Source organism: Cavia porcellus, unplaced genomic scaffold, assembly GCF_034190915.1.
Source record: "Cavia porcellus strain 051 isolate PalLab524CR breed Dunkin Hartley unplaced genomic scaffold, mCavPor4.1 scaffold_10, whole genome shotgun sequence".
In the NCBI taxonomy this organism is placed as follows: Eukaryota; Metazoa; Chordata; class Mammalia; order Rodentia; family Caviidae; genus Cavia; species Cavia porcellus.
In genome coordinates this window covers 3,194,787-3,216,213 of record NW_026947493.1, presented here as the reverse complement: position 1 = coordinate 3,216,213, position 21,427 = coordinate 3,194,787, and the positions used below count along the sequence as shown (strand labels likewise).

Genomic DNA, 21,427 nt, shown 5'->3' with positions numbered 1-21,427 from the left:
TCAATAAATTAATTAATTAATTGTAAGTCATGCATGGTAGCATATGCCTATAAACCAACTTCTGAAAGGTTGACGTAAGAGGATCACAAATTCAAACCCAGTCTGGACAATTTATTAGCAAGTTAGTAAATCCTATCTCAGACTGAAAAGTCAAAAAAGGGCTAGAGACTTAACTAAGTATGAAGGCCCTGGGTTCAATCCCAGTACTAAACCTAAAAAAAATTTTAAAGGGTAAAAGACCTGAATCAACATTCCACAAGATATACAAATAGCCAACAGGTATGACAAAAAGTTCTACATGATCAAAGAAATGCAAGTCAAAACCATGAGATATCACTTTACCTAAATTAGAATGGCTATTACCAAAAAGACCAGAAATAAATATACACATTCATACATACACATATGGAAGTGAAGAAAACAAATTCTTTAATACTATTGATGGGAATGAAAATTATACTTTTATTATAGACAATATGGAAGTTCATTAAAAAATTTAAAAATAATATGATCCAGCAAAACCATGAGTATATACATATATAGAAAAGAGACAGAGAGAATGAAATATTACTCAGCTATTACTTTCCTCTTCTTTCTCCATTTTTTATTAGTACATGCTTGTAGTACATAATTTTTGCATTCCTTTTGGAGAATTATCTTTTTAAAGGAAAAATATCCTACCATTTGTGCAACATGAGTGAATATGGAGGCCAATATGTTAGTGAAATAAGAATAAAATACTTGGGATCTCACTCACAAGTTCAGTTGAAAGAAGCTAATGTCAGAAGCAGAGTAGTGATTACCAGAGGCTGCAGAGGGTTGAGGGAGGGGCAATGATGATAAAACAGGAGTGGACACAAAATTATAGTAGGCAGAACGAGATCTGGAGTTGTAGTACACAGTAGGTGACTCTATTAACAGTGTTATACAATTTCAAAATAGCTAGAATAAAGGATATTGAATGTTCTCACCACAAAGATACGCTAAATATCCAGACTTGATCATTACACAATGTATACATGTATCAAAACACCACATTAGCCAGGTGTGGTAGCACATGCCTGTAACCCTACCATCAGGAGGCTGAGGTAGGAGGGTCACCATGAGTCTGAGGCCAGCCTGGGCTACACAGTGAGTTGAAGACCAGCCTGAATTACAGAGTGAGATCCTGTCTTTAAAAAAAAAAAAATCACATTGTACCCTAAAAAATATGCATAATCATATATCAGTTAAAAACAAGAAGTATATAAGTAGATTTCCAAAAGTCTAGTGTGCTGTTGTTTGACACAGGGTCAGTTGCTTAGACTGGCCTTGAACGCCCAAGCTCAAGCGATCCACTGCCTCTGCCTCCCAAGTAGTGGCAATGACAGGATTGTGCTAACACACCTCGCAAAAGGGATTTTTGCAACATCTTACCTGCACCCTCTAAGAGTCGCATACACAGAAAGTGAAAGTTTTATAGCACCATGTGAGAAAAAAGAGAATTTCCCTTAGAGAAATTCTGCAATTTAAGGATGTGTAGTATTTCCTAAAAACAGACAAAGCTGAGTGATACAGGGCAGGCCTGGCTGTGGGTTCTCCTCCCTTCTCCATGGAATTGCAACACTTTCCTGGTGTGAGTTGTCTCTGCTCCCCAGAAATGCAGTATCCTAGCAGGTGTGCAGCTGTACACCTGCTATTCTGTCTGGGTAACTAGTAAGCATCTCCCACCTCACACAGTCAGGACAGGTCCCTGGTGTTATTTTATGTATTCTCACAGCCTTCCCCATTTTGGTATAGGCAACACTCTCTGTCAGCAGCACTGCAGTCAGGACGACAGACTCCAAGGGCTGACAGGAATTCAAACCCTGCCTGCTCCTCATCGGCTGCACAGAGACCCAGGAAAGCTGGGAGCAAGAACAATGCTGCCACAGGGTTGCTGTAAACATGGATGTGTTGGCTTACTTAAGGCATTCAGGACAGTGCTTGGAAAATATTAAATTGTTGTTAGCTATTGTTATCATCACCATCACCATTCTGATCACTCCATTTCCACTCCCATCAATCTGCCATGTCTACTTGTAAAACATAACTGAAATCCACTGACTGTCAATTGTCATCTCAAGCCTAGCTAGATTAATGTGGTAAACTTCCAAACTGGTCCTCCCAATTCCATTTTTTCTTTTCTCTCCATACAAGTTTCCAGGCAGCAACCATGGTAATCTATTTAAAATATAAGTCAGGGGGCTGGGGATTTAGCTCAGCGGCATAAGCGCCTGCCTTGCAAGCAGGCAGTCGTGAGTTCGATCCCTGGTACCGATAAAAACGAAAAAGACAAAAAAAAATATATATATATAAGTCAGAGCGCACAGAGGTATATTTTGTAATGCCAGCATTCTTACCAAGCCAACGCAGGGCCACAGCAAATTCAAGCCCAGCCAGAAAACCATCTCAAAATAAAAAACATTTAAAAGGGGCTGGGGTTCAGTGCCAAAGCCCTGTGTGCAATCCTTCGGGGATGGGGGTGGGGGTTGGGGTTGGGGTTGGGGTTGGGGTTGGGGTTGGGGTTGGTTTGGTTTTTTGAGAAACGGTCTTGCTAGGGGGCTGGGGATTTAGCTCAGCGGCATAAGTGCCTGGCTTGCAAGCAGGCAGTCGTGAGTTCAATCCCCGGTACTGATAAAAAGGAAAAAGACAAAAAAAGACAAAAAAAAAAAAAAAACAAAGAAACGGTCTTGCTATGTAGCCCAGGCTGGCCTTGAACTCACAGCAATCCTCTCACCTCAGTCTACCTAGTGCTGGGGTTATAGGCATGCACCATCACATCCAGTTCTCCTACATTAAGCTTTAAAATATAAAATAAAATAAACTTCTTTATCATGATTTATTCAAAATCCTAAAAAGCCCTACATTAAGCCAGTGCAACCTCACCTTGGGCCATTCCTCTAGCTCACACCATTCCAGCCTATTTTATTCTGAAAAATGCCAAAGTTCTCTCTTTGGGACCTTTTCATTAGTGGTTTTTCCCTGCCTAGGAGGCACTTTCCTCTACATTTGTTCAGCTGACCTCTTTGTATCATATATAATATGGTTATTCTTTTTTCTTTGGTAATTTTGTTTTCTCCTACTAGAACATAAGCTCTGTGAGTGAGGAAATAATACTTGTCCTAAATACCGTTTCTCTCACACACAAAACAATTCATGGATGAAGAAATAAAGTTACTTTAAAATAAACCATTAAATGCAAAAACTAACTGTATTTTCTAAGACTGTTATATAAAAGTGAAGCATAGAAATTACCTTTCTCATTCTTTTCCCTACCTATGTATCAATCTATTGCATCATAGCTCCAAATTCACCATTAGCCTGTAACTAGATCTTTCAATATCTTCTCAGAGTTTGAAGATCTAAATCCCCAATTATCCAGCTCCTAACATGAGCACAGTTATCATCAAAAGGCCCTAAAAATCACAAGCAGAAAACCTTAGATCCAGTCATCACTCTGGCATTACTAATCCGCATAACCCTGGACAAATGACAGAGCCTATTCGAGCTTTCTCATCTATATGCAGCAGATCACAATCCTGTCTGTCTCAGATGTATGCAGTGAGAAGAAGATGAGATATGCATTAACCACTAGTCAGGAACAAAAGAAACTTCATACTCTGACACAGCATCTATCAGTGCAAAGAATTTCACTGAGCACTGACCCTATGTGCCACATGCTACACTAGATAAAACATGTGAATTAACACAGAGCCTTTGCTCTTGGAGCTCATATTTTCATTGGGAGAAAGCCACACAACGAGAATAGTTTCATCATAATTTGGAGTATGCAGAATTCTGTGGAAGCACAAAGGACACACACAGTACAACCTTGAGACTTCAAAAAGGCTTCCTAGGGAAGATAGGTCACAGCTGAGACTCACTGCATCTGCAGGGTAAAGAGAGCTCAGATCAAAGAAGAAGGTAATGTCAAACTTTTAACAGTCTTAAAGCCCAGATTAGTTGCATTATAAAAATCATATAATCATAGGTTAAGAACAAACTTTCAGATATTATCTGGGATTAAACTCTCCTATCGATTTATGACTTTCCCCAGTATCTTTCATTTCAACCTCTACCACAAATTAAAATATTTTTTTAAAATCTACTTTAGGGTACTTTTTCTCATCCTACAAGACTATTTCCATTTATAAGGCTGAAAATTTTCAATTATATACGCCAAGGCCAAAGCCTCCACCACTGGAAAGGACAATAATAAAGAGACTACAGCAGTATGTGAAAATACTACTTGACAATACTAAAAAGAAACTTTCTCTTCCTTCTTGCCCTTTCCTCAGCTTTCAGGACAGGTCTCCAAGGAAGAAAGGACTCCACCCACTCTCCTTCGTGATAAGGTGCTCCCTTTACCTCCTCTCAGCTAGTCCTGGCCCTGACACACAAGGGGAAAAGCCAAGTACTGCCTAAGACCACAAGTCATTGTTCTGCTATCAAGTCCAGTCCTGTGACAGCAGGACGCTGCAAAACATACCAGGAAGGAGGGTAAATTCATTAAAATAAATCTGAATCCACTAAAACAGAACTGACACTCTGTATCCTACAGTTTCACTTTGAGACATATGGCCCATAGAAATGTGTTTGCCAAAAGATGCACTACAATGTTCAGAGCAGCATATTAATAGTAACTAAAAAGAAAAGGCCAAATGGCTATTAACAATATGATGAGTAAATGTTGATAATCTCAGTGAGACTTAGGATGAATCATCACTTTATAGAACACAGCATCTGTCTGTATTTTTGCTGAAGATGTGTAACTTGAAAACTAGCCTATAATCTTCAAAAAGGACAAAGCCATAAAAGTCAAGGAGAAACAAAGAATCTATTCAAGCAGGAAGGAGACTAAAGAGACTTGACAAGTACACACATATAATTTTGCTTTGGATTCTTTTGGAATAAAAGACACAACTAAGACAATGAGTGAAGCGGGCAACTGAGGGGACAGGTAGACACCAGGCTTTTCCCCTGAGTCAGCACCATTCACTGATTGCAGGGGGAAAAGAAAAACAAGTCACCAAGAAGCAAGCCTCCCTGCGAATCAGCACCAAGCGTGGAATACTGCAGGGGAAAGTCAGATGCCAGTCCCTCACAGTGCATGGGCTGGAAAACAAAAGAACCAACACCCCACACCCTACCCCCACCGTAAACAACCTGCTGATCCAGAGAAACACAGGCTGGGATGATAGCTATTGAGGTAAAATATAACAATGCTTGTAGTGCATAGTGTTTCACTGACTTTGCGGGGATCTCCTTCTGAAGGTAGTAGCCATTGTTAATTCCCTATTAATATCTTGTTTTGAGGTCCTGTATCACCTTCATTATTTTATTGGACTGAGTTTTATTGTTTTGTTTTGTTTGATTTTATTATATCCAATGGCATGGACAGCTATTTCAAAGATAGCAAGCTGTATTATGGTAACCATTTTGGATTTACTCTTATCTTGTTTTGAAGTCCTTTACTGCATTCATTGCTTTGTCTTTACTGGTTCTATTTTGTTCTGTTTTGTTTGATATTTACTATGTCTGAAGGTATCTGCAGCTATTTTGAAGACTAGAGGCATCATGGTAACTACTGTTGATTTCCTGTTGTTTAGAAGTCCTGTGTCACTTATATTGGTTTGTTTTGATTGACTGTATTCTGTTTTATTTTGCTTGTATTATTGTGTTTAAAATAAACATTTTTTTAAAAGGCAATTGGTAAAAGTGAATTTAGTCTGAGAATTAGACATTAGCCTATTGGTATTAACTTTTTTATTCTGGCAATTAAATTATTTTTCCCTAGCATGCATGAGGCCCTAGATTCAATACCTACACACACACACACACACACACACTCTCTCTCTCTCTCTCTCTCTCTCTCTCTCACTCTCTCTCTCTCTCTCAGACATCTATTAGGTATTTTCATAAATTGCCTCATTTAATAAAAAACAGAGTTAATATAATATCTTAGTCCTCTCAAATGCTGATATAAATGGATGATATATGTTTAGGTAACCCCACAAAGTGAATAAAACTTATCTAGACCAGAAAATAGTATAATTTTTAACTTTATAGGGTATGTATACATAATAATCAGCATAAAAATGCCTCGTCACTATACTTTGAAGTCTTCTTTCATGTGAAATACAAAAAAAGTAGCAAAAAAATAAAATAAAATAAAATGACCTAGATTAAAGGACAACCATATAAAATGTGTTCAGTTTTACAATATCACCGCTTAGGAGCCATGTTTTCATCAACTATTTCAAAGGTATTAATCCTTCAATTAATCAACAGCCACTTTTCAATTGCACACAGTAATAGCTATTTATTGCAGCATTTGCATGGCACTGTTTATATACTTACACTTTCTTCTAAATATAGGAGTGTACCTCTGTACATACTTTCCCTAGCATGTGTGAGGTCCTAGATTCAATTCCCAGCACCACAAGAAAAAGACTCTTCTACACTTCCCTCTACTCATGTAAAACCCTAATTCAGAACAGAAATTCAGGGGCTATATACACCAAAGACCACACTGATTGTTAGAGACCGTATGTGACAATCAACTCCATGGAAAACAGACATGACCTTGAAATCCAGAGGTCATTCACACAATCAGTTCATCACTAGTTATATAGAAGATAGAAAGGTTAGAAAACCAAGTACTACACAGTGTAGATATAATAAATAAAAACCTAGGAGTTCTGGAATTAAGAGAATAACACAAGCAATAGACATTAAATTAACTTATTCCTTAAAGAAGACAAAATAAAATTTCCCAGGGTACATAACTAAAAACATGCATATGGAAATGCAGTGAAATACTTACTGCCAAAGCCTTGGATAACTTTGCTCTAAATTCATTGAGGATAATTGCTACAATGTCCTTAAGTGGCACATAAGCAAAACCATCTTCCAAATAGACTCTCCTTCCTCGGAACAAATCCAGAGCATCAGTAAAAGGGATCTGAATCCAGAAGAAACAGTAAAAACAAGTCAATACCTATAATTAGGAAATCCTCCCAGTCTTCATAAACACTGACTAAACAAAGAAATGCATTAGTTCCAGCAAATCCAAAAACACCCAAAAAGACCAGTTCATATTTCTTAAAACTAAACTATTAGTACTAACAAATCATAACAATACAAAGATAAATTTTGTTTCAGAGTAGCTGTTTCAATAATAATGATAATAACAAATAGCTACTACTGTCTGGACCTAAAATGTCTCCCAAAAGGTTCATGTGTTCAAAAGTTCAGATTTTGGAAGATGACTAGGTCATGAGGTATCTAACTTCATCAGTGGACTAATCCATTGATGAACTCACAATGTGATGATATCATTGGGCAGACATGAACTCAGGCAGTTTTGACTAGTTGAAGGAGTAGAGATGTGCCATGAGGACTGTATCATGCCCCTCACCCCTCCTCTCTGTCTTCCTCTTATCTACCCTGAGCTTAGCCCCACTGCTCTACTGCTTGCTCCCTAATATGGAAGAACTGAACCACAGAAACATGGACTGAATCCTCTGAAATGTTGAGCCAAAATAAACCTCTCCTCTTCTACGTAGATTTGCTCAGATATTTTGTCACAGTCACAAAAAGGTGACTAACATAAAAGCCAAATTAAAATGCTTTCTTTTTATTCATAACCTATGAATTTACAAATTGCAATTTTCATAATTTCAAACTCACACCTCAACACTTCTAAGCATATTACATTTACCTCACAGACACACTCCACATTTTATTCTGCACTGACTAAAATCCTCATTTGTATACTACATTTTCAGTGCTAAAAATTACTTGTTAACAAAGTATTTTCAAATTGCTTCCTCTACATTTCCAGTTTTTTTCTCTAGAGAAATCAGAAAAACTAACCTTAACACTAAAAAATGGAAATACCATAGTATCTCACTTCACAAATGCTTCTGTTTGCAAACAATCCCATTTGCAAATAAAATGTTTCTCAAAATTTTGCTTTGGTTTTGCCTTGCAAGCAGGCGGTCATGAGTTCGATCCCCGGTACCAAAAAAAAAAAAAAATTTTTTTTTGCTTTGGTTCACAAACTCTGCATTGGGTAACAAAGAAGACTGTGGCCATCTTCTCCAGAACCACGGAACAAATCAAGTTTGCAAACCCAAGGTACAACTGTACTAAGCATTCAGGTTTTCTATTAAAATAATTATTTACTATAAATTTTGTATATATTTAAAAAATAAAACTTAAATTTTTTACTATATTAACTACTGTAAAATTTTAAAATAAGCAAAATATATTAATTATGTAATATAATTAATTACATAATTATATTATGTAATATGTATTTATATATTACATAATTATATATATTATGTATAATATATATGATATATATTATATATAATATAATTATATTATGTAATAAATATAATAATTACATAATTAATATATTATTAACTGTGAAAATCATCCTCACTCTTTTTTCTCCTTTTTAAGATGAGACAAGAAATCATGTAAAAACTGATCCCCAAATTTTCTCTTCACCCATATTTTAGGGAAAAGTAACACCTATATGCCTACAATTCTATATCTGACAACACCAACACATAAACAACACATTTTTTTAACCAGGTAGCTTTTGATAAATGTACTCATTTCTGAATGCAATTCCATGACCCTCAAAGAGTTCATCATTCATCTCTAGGACAAAAGAGCAAAAGACCCCCACATGGAAAGCTCCATGGAATGGCACCATGGACACACACACCAACAAGCGGATCAACGGGGCATACAAAAGGAACAAGTAAAAGAGTTTAGAGTGAGTCGTAACACAGCCAAGAAGAGGGAACAAAAGTGTGGAAACAAGCGTTTTAGTCCAAGTCCGGAATCCAGTCTGGTCTGCTCCTGACTGGATCTATGACTTAGTAAATTTAATAAATGACTCTAAACGTCAACTGCTGAACTCATAAACTTGGGAAAGAAGACAAACAGTTTAGCTAAATGATCCTTACAGGTTCTTTAGCTATACTACTCCATGAGTCTAGTTTATTAGGATGGTTACAATGGACATAAAAATGCACAAGGAGAAACAAAAAGATGATGTGAAAGCAGAGTAATGAGTAATGTGTGATATGGGAGGAATAAATATTGATTCCTATACTCCAAACTTGAAAGGTAGACTGAAGGATAGCCCAACAGGTAGAAAAAGGGAAGGCGGAATTAGGAACTAATGTAGAGGCAGAATTTTAAGTTTACTGGCACTAACCAATGAACATCAGCACCTTCTTTCAAGGGGAATTAAGGGGCTGCAGTTATCAAATTTTAAACTGAATCTCAGCTCTCCTGTCTTCCCCTTCAGGACTAGCATTATAAAAGTCATTTGGTGGGGTTAATACAAAGTATCTATACTAAGAGATACGGGACGTCAAGGTCGTCCAGCATAAAGGAAGATAACTCTGAGTACAGAAGGAAGGCACTCTCACAGGGAAGCAAGCAAGGCTTGAGGGCCGGAACCCACATGGGACTCCAGAGAGACCACAAGAGGACACAGCCCAAAGCACAGCATCAGAATCCCAGAGCAGTGACAGTAGCAATTCATCTAAGATGCTGCACCCAACACAAGGTGAAAGGGTTCTACAGGAAAACGCCCTGTGGCAGGTATGAGAGCCCAAGCACTGTTTAGTATTTCACTTTATTTTTATTATTGCAGTGCTGGATATCAAATGCAAGGCCTTGCACATGTCAGTCAAGAACTCTACCACTGAGCTACATTCCCAACCCAAGACTGTTCCTTTAACAGAATGCCTGCACAAGGTTCCAAACCCCAGCGAATCAGGAAGGAGTCTGCATCTGGAAGGACCAAGACAAGCACTGCATACTGGCATGGGATGAGGCCATGATCTGTGCAAGACAGGGAGTAGTAAAAGAGATGGGGGGTTATGCCCTTGGGTTGGTTAAATCTGCACATAAACCACAATGATACAAATTTAACAAATCCTAGAAAATACTTCAAACATTTACATACCTTGTACACTGATTCCAATCCTAACTGAGTACCACTTAAACTCAGCGATGAGGCGATAATGTCCTGTTCTCGATGATTCTTCTCTTCATCGCTTATCTAAAAGAAAACATTTTACATAATTGAAAACAGTAAGTGTACATTCAATTTCCATAAAATGTTTCCTGTCCTACTAAATGTTCTATACTTGTATGAACAATGTCAATATTCTGTTATCTCAAATTATACCTAACATGATTAATGAGCATTATTATCACTAAGGAAGACAAAATATGAATGAAAATCTAAATTTTAATATTCTTTCAAATTTTCACTTACAGTTTCAGAAATATACATCAAAAGAAAAATAGAGAAATCAGTATAGAAAAAAATTATAATTCAAATTAATATGGACTAAAAATCAGCATTATCGCAATTCCAGAGTTATGTTAATATATGAAAATATCTACTTGAGGTTATGAGTAGTTTAACTATTTTTCAATTTCCTACCTACATAGGAAAACCCCAAATTTAAAACAGCTATGAATGTATTATCTCAGACTGACTTTGGCTTTATAAAAGATTACAGGTCTGACTGTATAATGTTTATACTTCTACACACAAAAAAATCTAAAGATATAATGTAAATGACAAACTGAAGGAAACAGTCACCTCATATGACATCTGAGTTATTCCTAATAAGACACTAGGTAACAGTAGAGAAGGACTAATAACTTGAAAGCAGTAAACAGCAACACCAATATCCATGAGTAAAAGAAAAAAATGGTAATGTTATCAGAGCCTGAGGCTGTGCCTGACTGGCAGGAAGAGGTCCAGTTAACACAGAGAAAAGTAGTGGTGAAGCACAGAAGGAGTTTACAGGAGGGAGGCAAGAGGCAGCTGCAGGCACAGACCTCGCCCAGCCGTGTGCACTTGCAGGGGGTTCTGGGGCTCCTCCTGGCCCCAGGCCACAGGTGAGGGGGTGCCCCTTTCCTGCAGAAGATAACTGCTATAGGAAGCTAGGAAGGAGAAACTGCCCCAATTTTGAATGAGTCCTTCTTATAGTAAATTAAAATAATAACATGGTACTTAAATAAGACAAAGGCCCTTGAGGAAACAAGAGACTTGGATTCCCAGGCTCCACCAAAGATAAAGATCTTTTTCCCTATCATCCTATCTCAGTGTCTCCAAAAATGAGAACAACCACTGCCTCCAACCTTACATTGGGAAGAAACTCCTTAAAATATAAGTAACAAGTCTCTAAAAAATTTCATACTGGTGACCCATTATGAAATTACCCAGAGGTACCATAGAAAGGAGTCTAGTTCTTTTACTAACAGACCAGTTTGATCTTCAGTTCTTGGGGCACAAAGGAAAGCTCCAAGGGACGTAGGCACCCCAGCACTATGGCACTGCCAGCTGAGGCCCTCAAGGCTTCTCTCTTGAGGAAGTTTTGCTCACTACCTACCTGCAGCCTTCTTCAGCAGACATTTCATGTTCTAGGGCTCTCCAGCTTCCGGGGTCTCCACTGCACCTTCAACTACATTCTCACAGCTTCACACACTGCCCTCTCATGAACACACTGCCTGGCCTCCCACATCTTCTTCTGTAATCTGGGTGGAAGCCTCCCTAGCGGTACAAGTCCTCCATTCTACACACGTGTAAAACCAGTAACACATGGATGCTGCCAAGATCTGTCGCCAGCTTGAGCAGTAGCCAGGCCCCCTAGAACCGAGACTGAAGATCTGAGTCCCTGGATGGTGGAACATTGTGAATGGAATCCCAGAGGACCAATTTCCTAGGTGGCCCTTTTTGAACAGGGTGTCCTAGTTACAGATAGCTAAGTTAGGTAAAGATTGATAGCCAATTTCAAAGAGACTGGGCCCAAAACAGTAAAACAGAGAAGAGGCAAACCAGGCTTGTTGGTCAAGGACTGATGCAGACACCATGGCTAGGAGTGTCACCTCCCCTAGACAGCGAGCACCATTTGGCCCAGTAAACCTAATCAATGTCACAAACATGTAGGAAAAAATGCAGCAAACATGTAAAACGATGGCCAGAATCCTCTGAACCTCCCTCCTATCCCTTCCAGAAACACTTCTGCTCTTCTCAATGATATATACTCTGGCTCTGTATCTTGTTTTTCTATTAGATCAGTGTCAGGTAATAACTGTACTGTAGTTTGAGGCAATGTAACCTGTGACATGATCTTACTGTGTAGAAACAGTAAAGTCCTGAGGACTGCTGTTTCTCAGGAGCTTTCTCTTAATAAAACTTTCCTACCCTTAACCTCCTTTATATGCAAGTCCATTCTTTGGAGTTGGGAGGCATGGGAACTTATTAGCACATCTAACAAATTAGGAGTTATTTCCCTGAAACATTAGCACTCTCTTTACAAATGAAAGATTTACAGTTTTGTACCCTTGGGCCTGCAATGGCTACGGTCTGGTGGATCTCTCAGATGTTTTCATGTTCTCTGTCCTATTTTCTTGATGCAAAATACTTCTTTTTAACACTAATCTTTTCATCAATCAAGTACTCTTCAAGACAAAAATTTTACAGACCCCAATTTTACAGATGCTTCCATTCTGGCCACAAGCAAATTTTTTCAAATTCCATAGCTCTGCACTTTGGTTCTGCATCTCAGTGTAGATATGACTAAAATCCACCAGCAGTACCAATGCCACTCAGTTGCCCCTGAAATTTCTTCTACCAGATTAGTCTGCCACCACAGTCTCAGTTTCCAGCAAAGTCTCAGGACATGAGTAAAATGTAGACAAATTTTCTGCCAGGGGATAATACACATCATCTCAAGTATAACACATACGGTCTTGAGTCTGATAACTGCCAATAGAATTCTTATTACCAGTTGAAGCCTCCCGACCCTGGTCTTTACTGCCTGATTTTTTTTTCCCCCTAATCTAAATTCTGATCTTCGGAGCTCTGACCAGACTCTCCCATTAAGTTCAGCTTATAGCATTCTAGAGCTTCTCCAGCTTATTTCCAAACCTTTCCAAACATGTTCCATGAACCACTTCCAAAGGCTTCTAAATCACATGCTCAGATAGTTAAGTCAACAATCCCATTCCTGGTACCAAAATGTCTTACTTTCTCATCACTGGAACATAATACCCAACCCACCCACATATAAGTAATTAGCAATGCTTTCAGAAGTAAAAATGCATTCAGAAACAAGGTGGGGAAACTGCTCAGTTTCAAAATGTAGTCATCTATGTCAATCTTAACCAAAAAAAAAAAAAAAACCCACAGGTAAGCAGGACCACAGGTGTTACAGAGGAACGGATTTTATGCATGGCTGCTTAACAGCAAAAAAGCCTTCCAGTAGGAACAACTATTACATACCACCTGACTCCCTTTTGTATTCAGCTCCAGAGGTACCTTTTTTTAGGTTCAAGGTATCTGGTTTGTTTTACTTATGCTCCAGGTACTTTTGATAGAATCTATGTATCAACCCAAAAATAAACAGCTATCTAGCTAGAGGACACCACACCCAAGTCCCTCAAAATCAACGGATAGAATAGGCCAGGGGAAATGATTAGCAAGACTCTAAAATGGATCTTCAAAATGATCTTTTCCAGCTTCCTATTAGGAAAAAGAAACTATCATTCTCAGCCCTGGCACCAGAAAGGAAACCAAGAAATGTTAAAACCCTGATTTTTAAACATTTTCTGAATCTTCTGGTAGGCCCAGGCCTGGCTCAATTGACATACGTGCATTTCCTGGCTTTTAGTCTACCTGTTTTATAAATTAAGAGTATTTCTGTGCTAGGGGGAGGACAAAATAGTTGCCCATCCAATTTGGCCAAACTGTGAATAAACTCATTTTTTCCACTTTTATGGGTATTCTTGATGGCAGGAGGACAAACAAATTCAGATAGTTGGGGCCAGAATCTGGTAGAGCCCACAGTCACATAAGGATTGGGAAAAAAGACACAACTGTCATAATTCACAGATTATGATTAGGATTCTTGGAAAATTCAGAAGAATGCTGAAGAAGAGATAAATTACTAGAACTACAAGCCAAATTAAGCTAAGTTTCTAAATTCAGATATAGAAAAGAAAATTGCATTTTTTTTTTTTAAATCGAAACCAGGGATGACTGCCTGCTTGCAAGAGAGGCGCTTATGCCACTGAGCTAAATCCCCAGCCTGAAACTTACATTTCTATACACCAACAACAAAACCCAATAACAGGCTTCCGGGAGAACATGGAGGATAGATAGCAGCAACTGCGGAAGCTCTCTGAGAAACCGCACTTAAAATCCAGGAATGGTGCCGGGCGAGAAATCCTAAGCAAGGGGAAATATACTTTGCCGACCCAGGAACGAACTAAACTAAGAGAAACCAACTGGAAACGCAATCCCAGTGCTACAACAGGAACAGATAAGGTCTCAGCGCAGAAGCTGGACCCCGCACCACTGGAAGCTGAGATTTGAATTTCCTGCAGCCTCTGCAGTGTCGCAATCGGCACGGCAAGGAGAGAGGCGCTAAAGCTCTGAGAGTGGGAAGCGGTGAATGGAGTTGAGAGCGGGATTGGCCGGGTGCCCTGCATCGACCTGCGGTGAGTGAGCGGATCGGGGACCCTTCCATAGAGTAGGAGGCTTCAGCAAAGGACATACTGGACCAGACAGACTAGCTGGAACAGGTTGTTGCAGTGACTTCAGTCACATATTCCCCTCTCAAGCGGGACTGGTGGGGAGTGCTTGGCCTGCGTGACGCCGCTGACTAAGACCCAGTAGGTGGGGCTGGGGATTTAGCTCAGCGGCATAAGCACCTGCCTTGCAAGCAGGCAGTCGTGAGTTCGATCTTGGTACGGATAAAAATGAAAAAGACAAAAAAAAAAAAAAAAGGCCCAGTAGGCTAGCGCAAACCAGGTCCCAGCGCCTGGAGGTGCACCCTAGCAGTGAAGCCTTCAGTAGGTTGACCTGGAGGGGAGGGCCTGGAATAGGCTGCCCAGGTCTCTGTCTCCCTTGGAGGGGTGAGAACACCTAGTCGGTGCAATTCAAACAAACTGTAACCAACAAAGAAAGAAGCTGAGCCTCCTATATTCACTTGTATAAAAGGAACAAAACATAGGGGAAGAGGGAGCAACAAGAAAGGGTCCTTGGCCCCCAATCCTAAGAAACATGCAGTATCAGACATGGCACCAATAGACATAAAGCGCTATCTCCAGAGCCTCACAGACGAGTTCAGGAATGAAGTTATTAACGACCTGAAGCAAGATATAAGTAGAAGAGTTAGAGAAATGCTAAACACAGCCCAAGAAAAAACAGATGGTGAAATGGAAGAACATAAAAAAGAGGGGAGAATTGTTTGATGGAGAAAATAGAGAAAACATAGAATACGTGAAGCAGGTTCAAAGAGATTACCAGGAAACTAAAAACTCTAACGAAAGCTGGCATAACAGCTTCAAAGAAACTAAGGATAGATTATCTGAACTGGAGGGCAGATTTGTAATGTGGGAGCATGAAATGAAAAACTTCTTAAAAATAACAAAAAAACAAACAGTAACAATACAAAGGCTAGAAGATGGTAAGAGGATCTATAAAACTTAAGAATTAAGAACATAGAAGAAGTAGGGACACAAACAAAAGGACTTCAAAAACTATTCACAGAAATAATCCAAGAGAATTTCTCTAATTTAGCAAATGGTAAAGATACTCAGATGTATGAGGCATACAGGACCCCAGCCACCTACAACCCAAACAGAGCTACACCCAGGCATATAATAATCAAAATTCCAGAAATCCAATGTAAGAACAGAATATTAAAAGCCGTCAGAGACAAGAAACAGATCACTTACAAGGGAACACCCATCAGAATTACAGCAGACTTCTTGGCACAAACCATCAAATTACGAAGAGCGTGGGGGGAAATAATTCAAGCTTTGAAAGATAATAACCTCCAGCCAAGATTGATATATCCTGCACAACTGTCCCTGGAAATTGATGGAAAAACAAGGTGCTTCCAGGATAAAGAGGAATTAGGGGAATTTGCAACCACCAATTCAACTTTACAGAGAATACTGCAGGATATTCTAAAAAAGGAAAATACCCAAGATTCCAGAAATAGTGGTAGAGAGGCCACAATGAATGGAGCAGAAAGCGAAATGAACAAGACAAACTGACAACAAATGACAGAAAAAGAGCTCAACAGAAATGAAGCAGAGAAGATCAGATGGTAGGAACAGCTATTTTGGAGAAAACAAGACATCATAATAGCTGTTTTAGTATCATCTTGTTTTGAAGTCCCATTGAACTTGTATTCTTCTGTCTCCATCGGTCTTAAAAGGTTGTATCTTATTGGATTTTATTATATATGATAATATAATTAAAAACTTTTATAGACAAGGAGATTATACAGAAACCATTGTTCATTTTCTGTTAATTGGTTCTAAATACCCTGTAATAATGTCATTCTCTTGAATGGTTTTATAGTGTCTTGATATGTTTGGTGCTACTGTATACAAAGTTATACTCAAAGATTTCAAGGAAAGAGACACTTTGCTAACTATTTTTATGTCAGGATATCTTGTGATGAAACACTATTTTGCTTAAATTATGTTTTGACCTGCGCTGTTTTGTTGTTATGCCCTCTTTTATCTCAATCTTTTTTCAATTATTTACTTTTTTATTTTTATCTTTTTAATTAAGGGAAAAATAAATTAAAAAAATAGCAGGATACATTATAGTAACCCACTTTGATTTCCTATTAACTTAATTTGAAATCCTGTATTGCCCTCATCATCTTGTTTTGACTGATTTTCCCTATTCTGCTTTGCTTGATAGTACCAAGTTCGAAAGTAAAGGCAAAACTGTGAAGACAGTAAGATTTATTATGACGCCCATTCTGGTTGACTATTATCTTCTTTTAAAGTCCTGTAATGTCTCTGGTGCTTTGGTTTTATTCTTTACTGTTTTGTTCAATTTTATTATAACTGGCAATCCTTCTTAAAATAGCAAGAGGCAGTATGGTAACCATTGTTGATCACCCTGTATTTTGTTTTACATTGTCTATTATGTCCATCCTTTTGATTTGACTGACTCTGTTCTGATATGTCGCATTTGTAACTTGAACAACTATTTCTAAGATGAGAATATGCAATCTATTAACTACTGATTTCTTACTGTTTATTTTTTAAATTTTGTATTACCTGTACCCTTTTTGTTTTTTTCTTTTTCTCCTTAAATTAAAAAAAAAAAAAACAGTAATAGGCTTTTAAAGCTATTTTTTACAGCAAAATTAAAACTACTGTTTAAAAATTAAATATAATGAATGCTGTAGATTTCCATAAAGAAATTATAAAATCTTACTGAAAGAAGCCAGGTGTGGTGGCACATGCCTGTAATTCCAGCACTTGAGAGGCTGAGGCAAAAGGCAAAAAAAAAAATTTACTGAAACAAAACACAGTTCCACACACTGCATAAATCTTATAAATATATTTATCTGAATAGTATGGAAACAACAAATCACATTATTCCATGTATATAGAGCTTTGCTTTAATAAGCAGAAACTCACTGCTGAGGGATGACTATTTAGTAAACTAACAGGTGAGAGGACAAGCAAATAATCTGCCATAAAGCCACATTAGTGATCTCCTCTAAGGGACTGAGGAGAAAGGCACGAAGAGAGAATTTGGGGGAAGCAAAGCTTCACTTCTTCTCCGGACGATGGTCAGGTTAAGAGTCACTTCATACTTAACTACATGTTTTTGTTTGCTCTAAGTTTTCTGGACATGTATTATACTTACTAACTTTTAAAAAGTTAAAAAGAGAACCAAGGGTAAATAAACTATGCCATAACATTATGAAATATTATACAGCCATTTCTTTTAAAATTAAGGATTTATGATTATTGTCATAGATATCCATGAAAGACAAGTACATGAAAGTAAGTATTACAATTAGATCAAGGAAAATTAAATAGTTAAAGAGTATACACAGTGTGTTCAAGTTTACTTATGGGGAAAAGTCCACACCAAAATTCAATTTTCTAAATGAAGGGATAACATGCTTTCTTTATTTTTTTATAATTGTACCTATTATACTTACCCCTTAGCTATTTCGTGATTTGGATGTTGCTATAAATGGTACTGTTCAATTTGTAACTGTTGACTATTTTACTGCATATTCTTTTAATTTTGTTCTGGTAAGGCTTGGTTTGGACATGACTCTCCTGATACCCCACCTGTCTGCCAGCAGAGGCACTGTTCTCAGCTCAGCACCAGGACCCTGAGCCCTCAGCAAAGATGGGGCGTGATGTAAGAGACAAGATCACAATTCTTTCAAACACTCCGACATCTGAAGACACCCCAACATTTACACCAGATGCCTCAGGGACTGTGCCCAAGACACAAGACATCCAGAGAACTGTGACCACTGATGTTTACTAAGAGCGTCTTGGCTTCTTTCAATTCCTGTTTAAAAAGAAAAAAACCCACCTCCTTTTTCTCTATAGATGGCTTTTTTTGCCCTCTGCCTGCACCCACACACAACAAATTTTATGCCAGGTGGCCTTGACCCAAGCCTGGTAGTCTTGGCAGGTCTCTGCCCATGTGCAGTTCCTTACTGCTCTATTACTTCAAAATTAAAAATACTGGTTCCCAGCTTAAGTACAGTAAACAGTGGGCTAACATGGAAATCACTATTTCTGACATACTAATGTCCTGTCACATTTTTCCATATTTAGTGAGCCTAAGACCATGTTCCTAATCACTACTATAGAAAACTAGTTTTTTAGGAGCAAAATCCTACCTTCAAAGGGGGGAAAAAACACTCTGGATGAGATGTGTCATAGCAATGAGAAAGCCAAGGAAGCAGTTGAGGTGTGCCAAAAATCTGTCGATTATTCAAAAATCAATGACGGTTGAGACCCATGCATACCACCTGCCATTTGCTATTCTATTTACAACTCATTTAATCGTAAACCTACAAGGTAGATATTTTGCTTTATAGCTAATTATCATGAGTAGAAATTAAACTGAACTACCAACTGAAGTATTTGTAACACTAAAACCAGCTACTCCATGTGACGTCCAAATAAAAACAAGAAATATCACTTTGCAGGATAGTTGAGCAAACATGTAACATCAAAAGCAATGAAAGACAAGCTCATCACCTGAAAATTTTCACTTCAGTTCTTTTTGGTAATGAACAAAAGAAACATACAGAAACGGAAAATATAACCAGAGGTCCTGAGAAATCTTACAATTTAAAAGAACGTCAGATCACAAATTACATATAATCAACACTGATTCCAGAGTGTTAAATTGAAGTTTAGCAATTGCAAATATTTCTCCAAAAGCAAATATCAGATTATTCTGCTTTAGTATTTGCTTTGTTTACATATGTCATGATTGGGTAAATAGCCACTTTGTATTCCATATAAAAAATCCTTCAAAACATAATATAGAACCAGACACACACTGCAGAGACTATCTCAGAGGAGTCAGCTATGTTTTAAGACCAATTTTTAAACCCAGATACAATATTCCTAAAATAACTGATACAGAAAATGATCAGAGAGATAGAGCAAAAGAAAAATATCTTCGCATCTTCACAGTGGTCTTTCATTTTTTACGTGAATATGCATCAAATTTAAAGTTTCTTTAATAAACTTATTTATTTGAAATTAAACGAAATTTAATCCACAAGCCAGTGCCCTTTACGTTAATGATAATTCCTGGTTGCACACACTGTTTTCTGCCAATACAATTTTGACTGGATCTGGCAAAACTAATGTTGAGACCAAGGATACTGCCCTGACCTTTTCACCATCATTTATCATCAAAACAAAGAAAATGAATACACAAATGTTTGCCCTAACAGTATTGTAAGTCCTAGCTAAACAAATTCCACATCAAACATTGTACCACTTAATACTTTATCTAGTATAACACAATTTCTCTTCTTTCCCTAATTTAAAACATTTCTATTAACAAAATCGCTAATCACTAAACTTCTAAGTAATGAACTGCTTACCAAATGTCAAGAAAGTACACATTAGTTAAGCTGCCACACGACAGCATGTTACTGACATGATATCCTACTTGTGTAAGTGCTGTGGTCATCTGCTTTACAAATGCAGCCTAGATTCAGTAAACATTAAGAAGCTCAAGAACTTAAGTAAAAACTAGAGTTGTCTCTGCAACATGTGTCTGGTTCTACATTTGCGTTTTCAAGGAATTTTTGTACAGAATGCAAACTAACAGGAAAATACCCAATTATGCAGAGAATTTACTATCAACAGAGACATATGAAAACAAGCAAATACTGGAGCAGAATAATCTGATGTTTGCTCCTGGAGGAACATTTGCTATTGCTAAACCTCAATTTAAAAATGTAAGATTTCTTTCACTTTACCTATACCCTAAACTCCCATACACACAAAAAATGTTACCTGGTCTTGCTTAGATTAGAATTCTAGATAAAATTTTAAAGAATTCAATGTGTTTCTAAAGTACACAAAAACATTACAAATCATGGACATTTGTTCCAAAATTTGTGTCAGTTCCTACTTAAACAGCCTATAAGCAAATATGCTTTTCCTTGGCAAATTAAAGTGAATCCCACTTGTCACATATTTTAAATCTTTATTCATCTATTTAGCTATAATCAAAATCTAAATGGCCAAAGAAAGAAAATTCTCACTGAAAAATAAAGAATGACCATCTAAAACTTTACTAATTAGTGTAAACAGGAATTGAGTTGATTATTCCAAATTCCCAAGCTTGAGTATTCTACACATAATTCTCTTGCTTTTAATACTAATGAGGAAAATCTAAACATATTTCATTTGTTGCAAGTATACTCATCCTCTGAAAGAGTTAAGACAAAAGTAAATGTCTTCCTGCTTCTACTAACAGAATCACATGAAGTGAGCAAAAACAGACACAGTGGAACAATTATAAAACCAACAGTATGTACATGGTTTTTAAATGAGACAGTTAGCCTCTTCCTACTGCAATTTCTTTTTGGTAAAATGAAGAAAACAACTGAAAACATCATACTACAGTGATATATGTACACCCATGTTTATAGTAGCACAATTTGTAATAGCCAGATTTTGGAAACAACCTAAGTGTCCATCAATTGAAGAATGGATACAAAAAGTTGTGGTATTTTTATACAACAGAGTTCTACTCAGCTATAAAGGATGGTCACATTGAGATATTTACTAATAAATGGGTGCAACTTGAGACCATATTCATAAGTGAAATAAATCAAACTCACATGTATAAAGACCATATAGTCTCCCTAGTGTAAGAAATAATAAGAGTACATAAGAGTTTATGGTAATCATGATTCCCCAATACATTGCTTTGAAGCCTTATAATGTTTTCATTCATTAGTTGGAATGTTTGTTTTTTTATCTGTGATGGTATGAACAGCTATTTTGAAGAAAATAA

General features: G+C 37.5%; 1 protein-coding gene across 3 annotated transcripts in view; it reads right to left on the bottom strand.

The window, feature by feature from the left end:
* Prim2 (DNA primase subunit 2) overlaps window positions 1-21,427 on the bottom strand; it is a 280,470-nt gene that overhangs the window by 216,510 nt on the left and 42,533 nt on the right. For 2 of the 3 annotated variants that reach the window (XR_010050019.1, XM_063256921.1), the window contains exons 6-7: window positions 10,025-10,120; window positions 6,848-6,985 (exon numbers count right to left, since the gene is read on the bottom strand). Coding sequence is in view for 2 of the 3 variants with exons in the window: in XM_063256921.1 (XP_063112991.1) it covers window positions 6,848-6,985; window positions 10,025-10,120 (234 nt within the window). In the remaining variant the exon portion in view is untranslated. Of the gene's footprint in view, window positions 1-6,847; window positions 6,986-10,024; window positions 10,121-21,427 lie in introns of those variants that run through there. The other variant, XM_063256922.1, reaches the window with a different exon arrangement.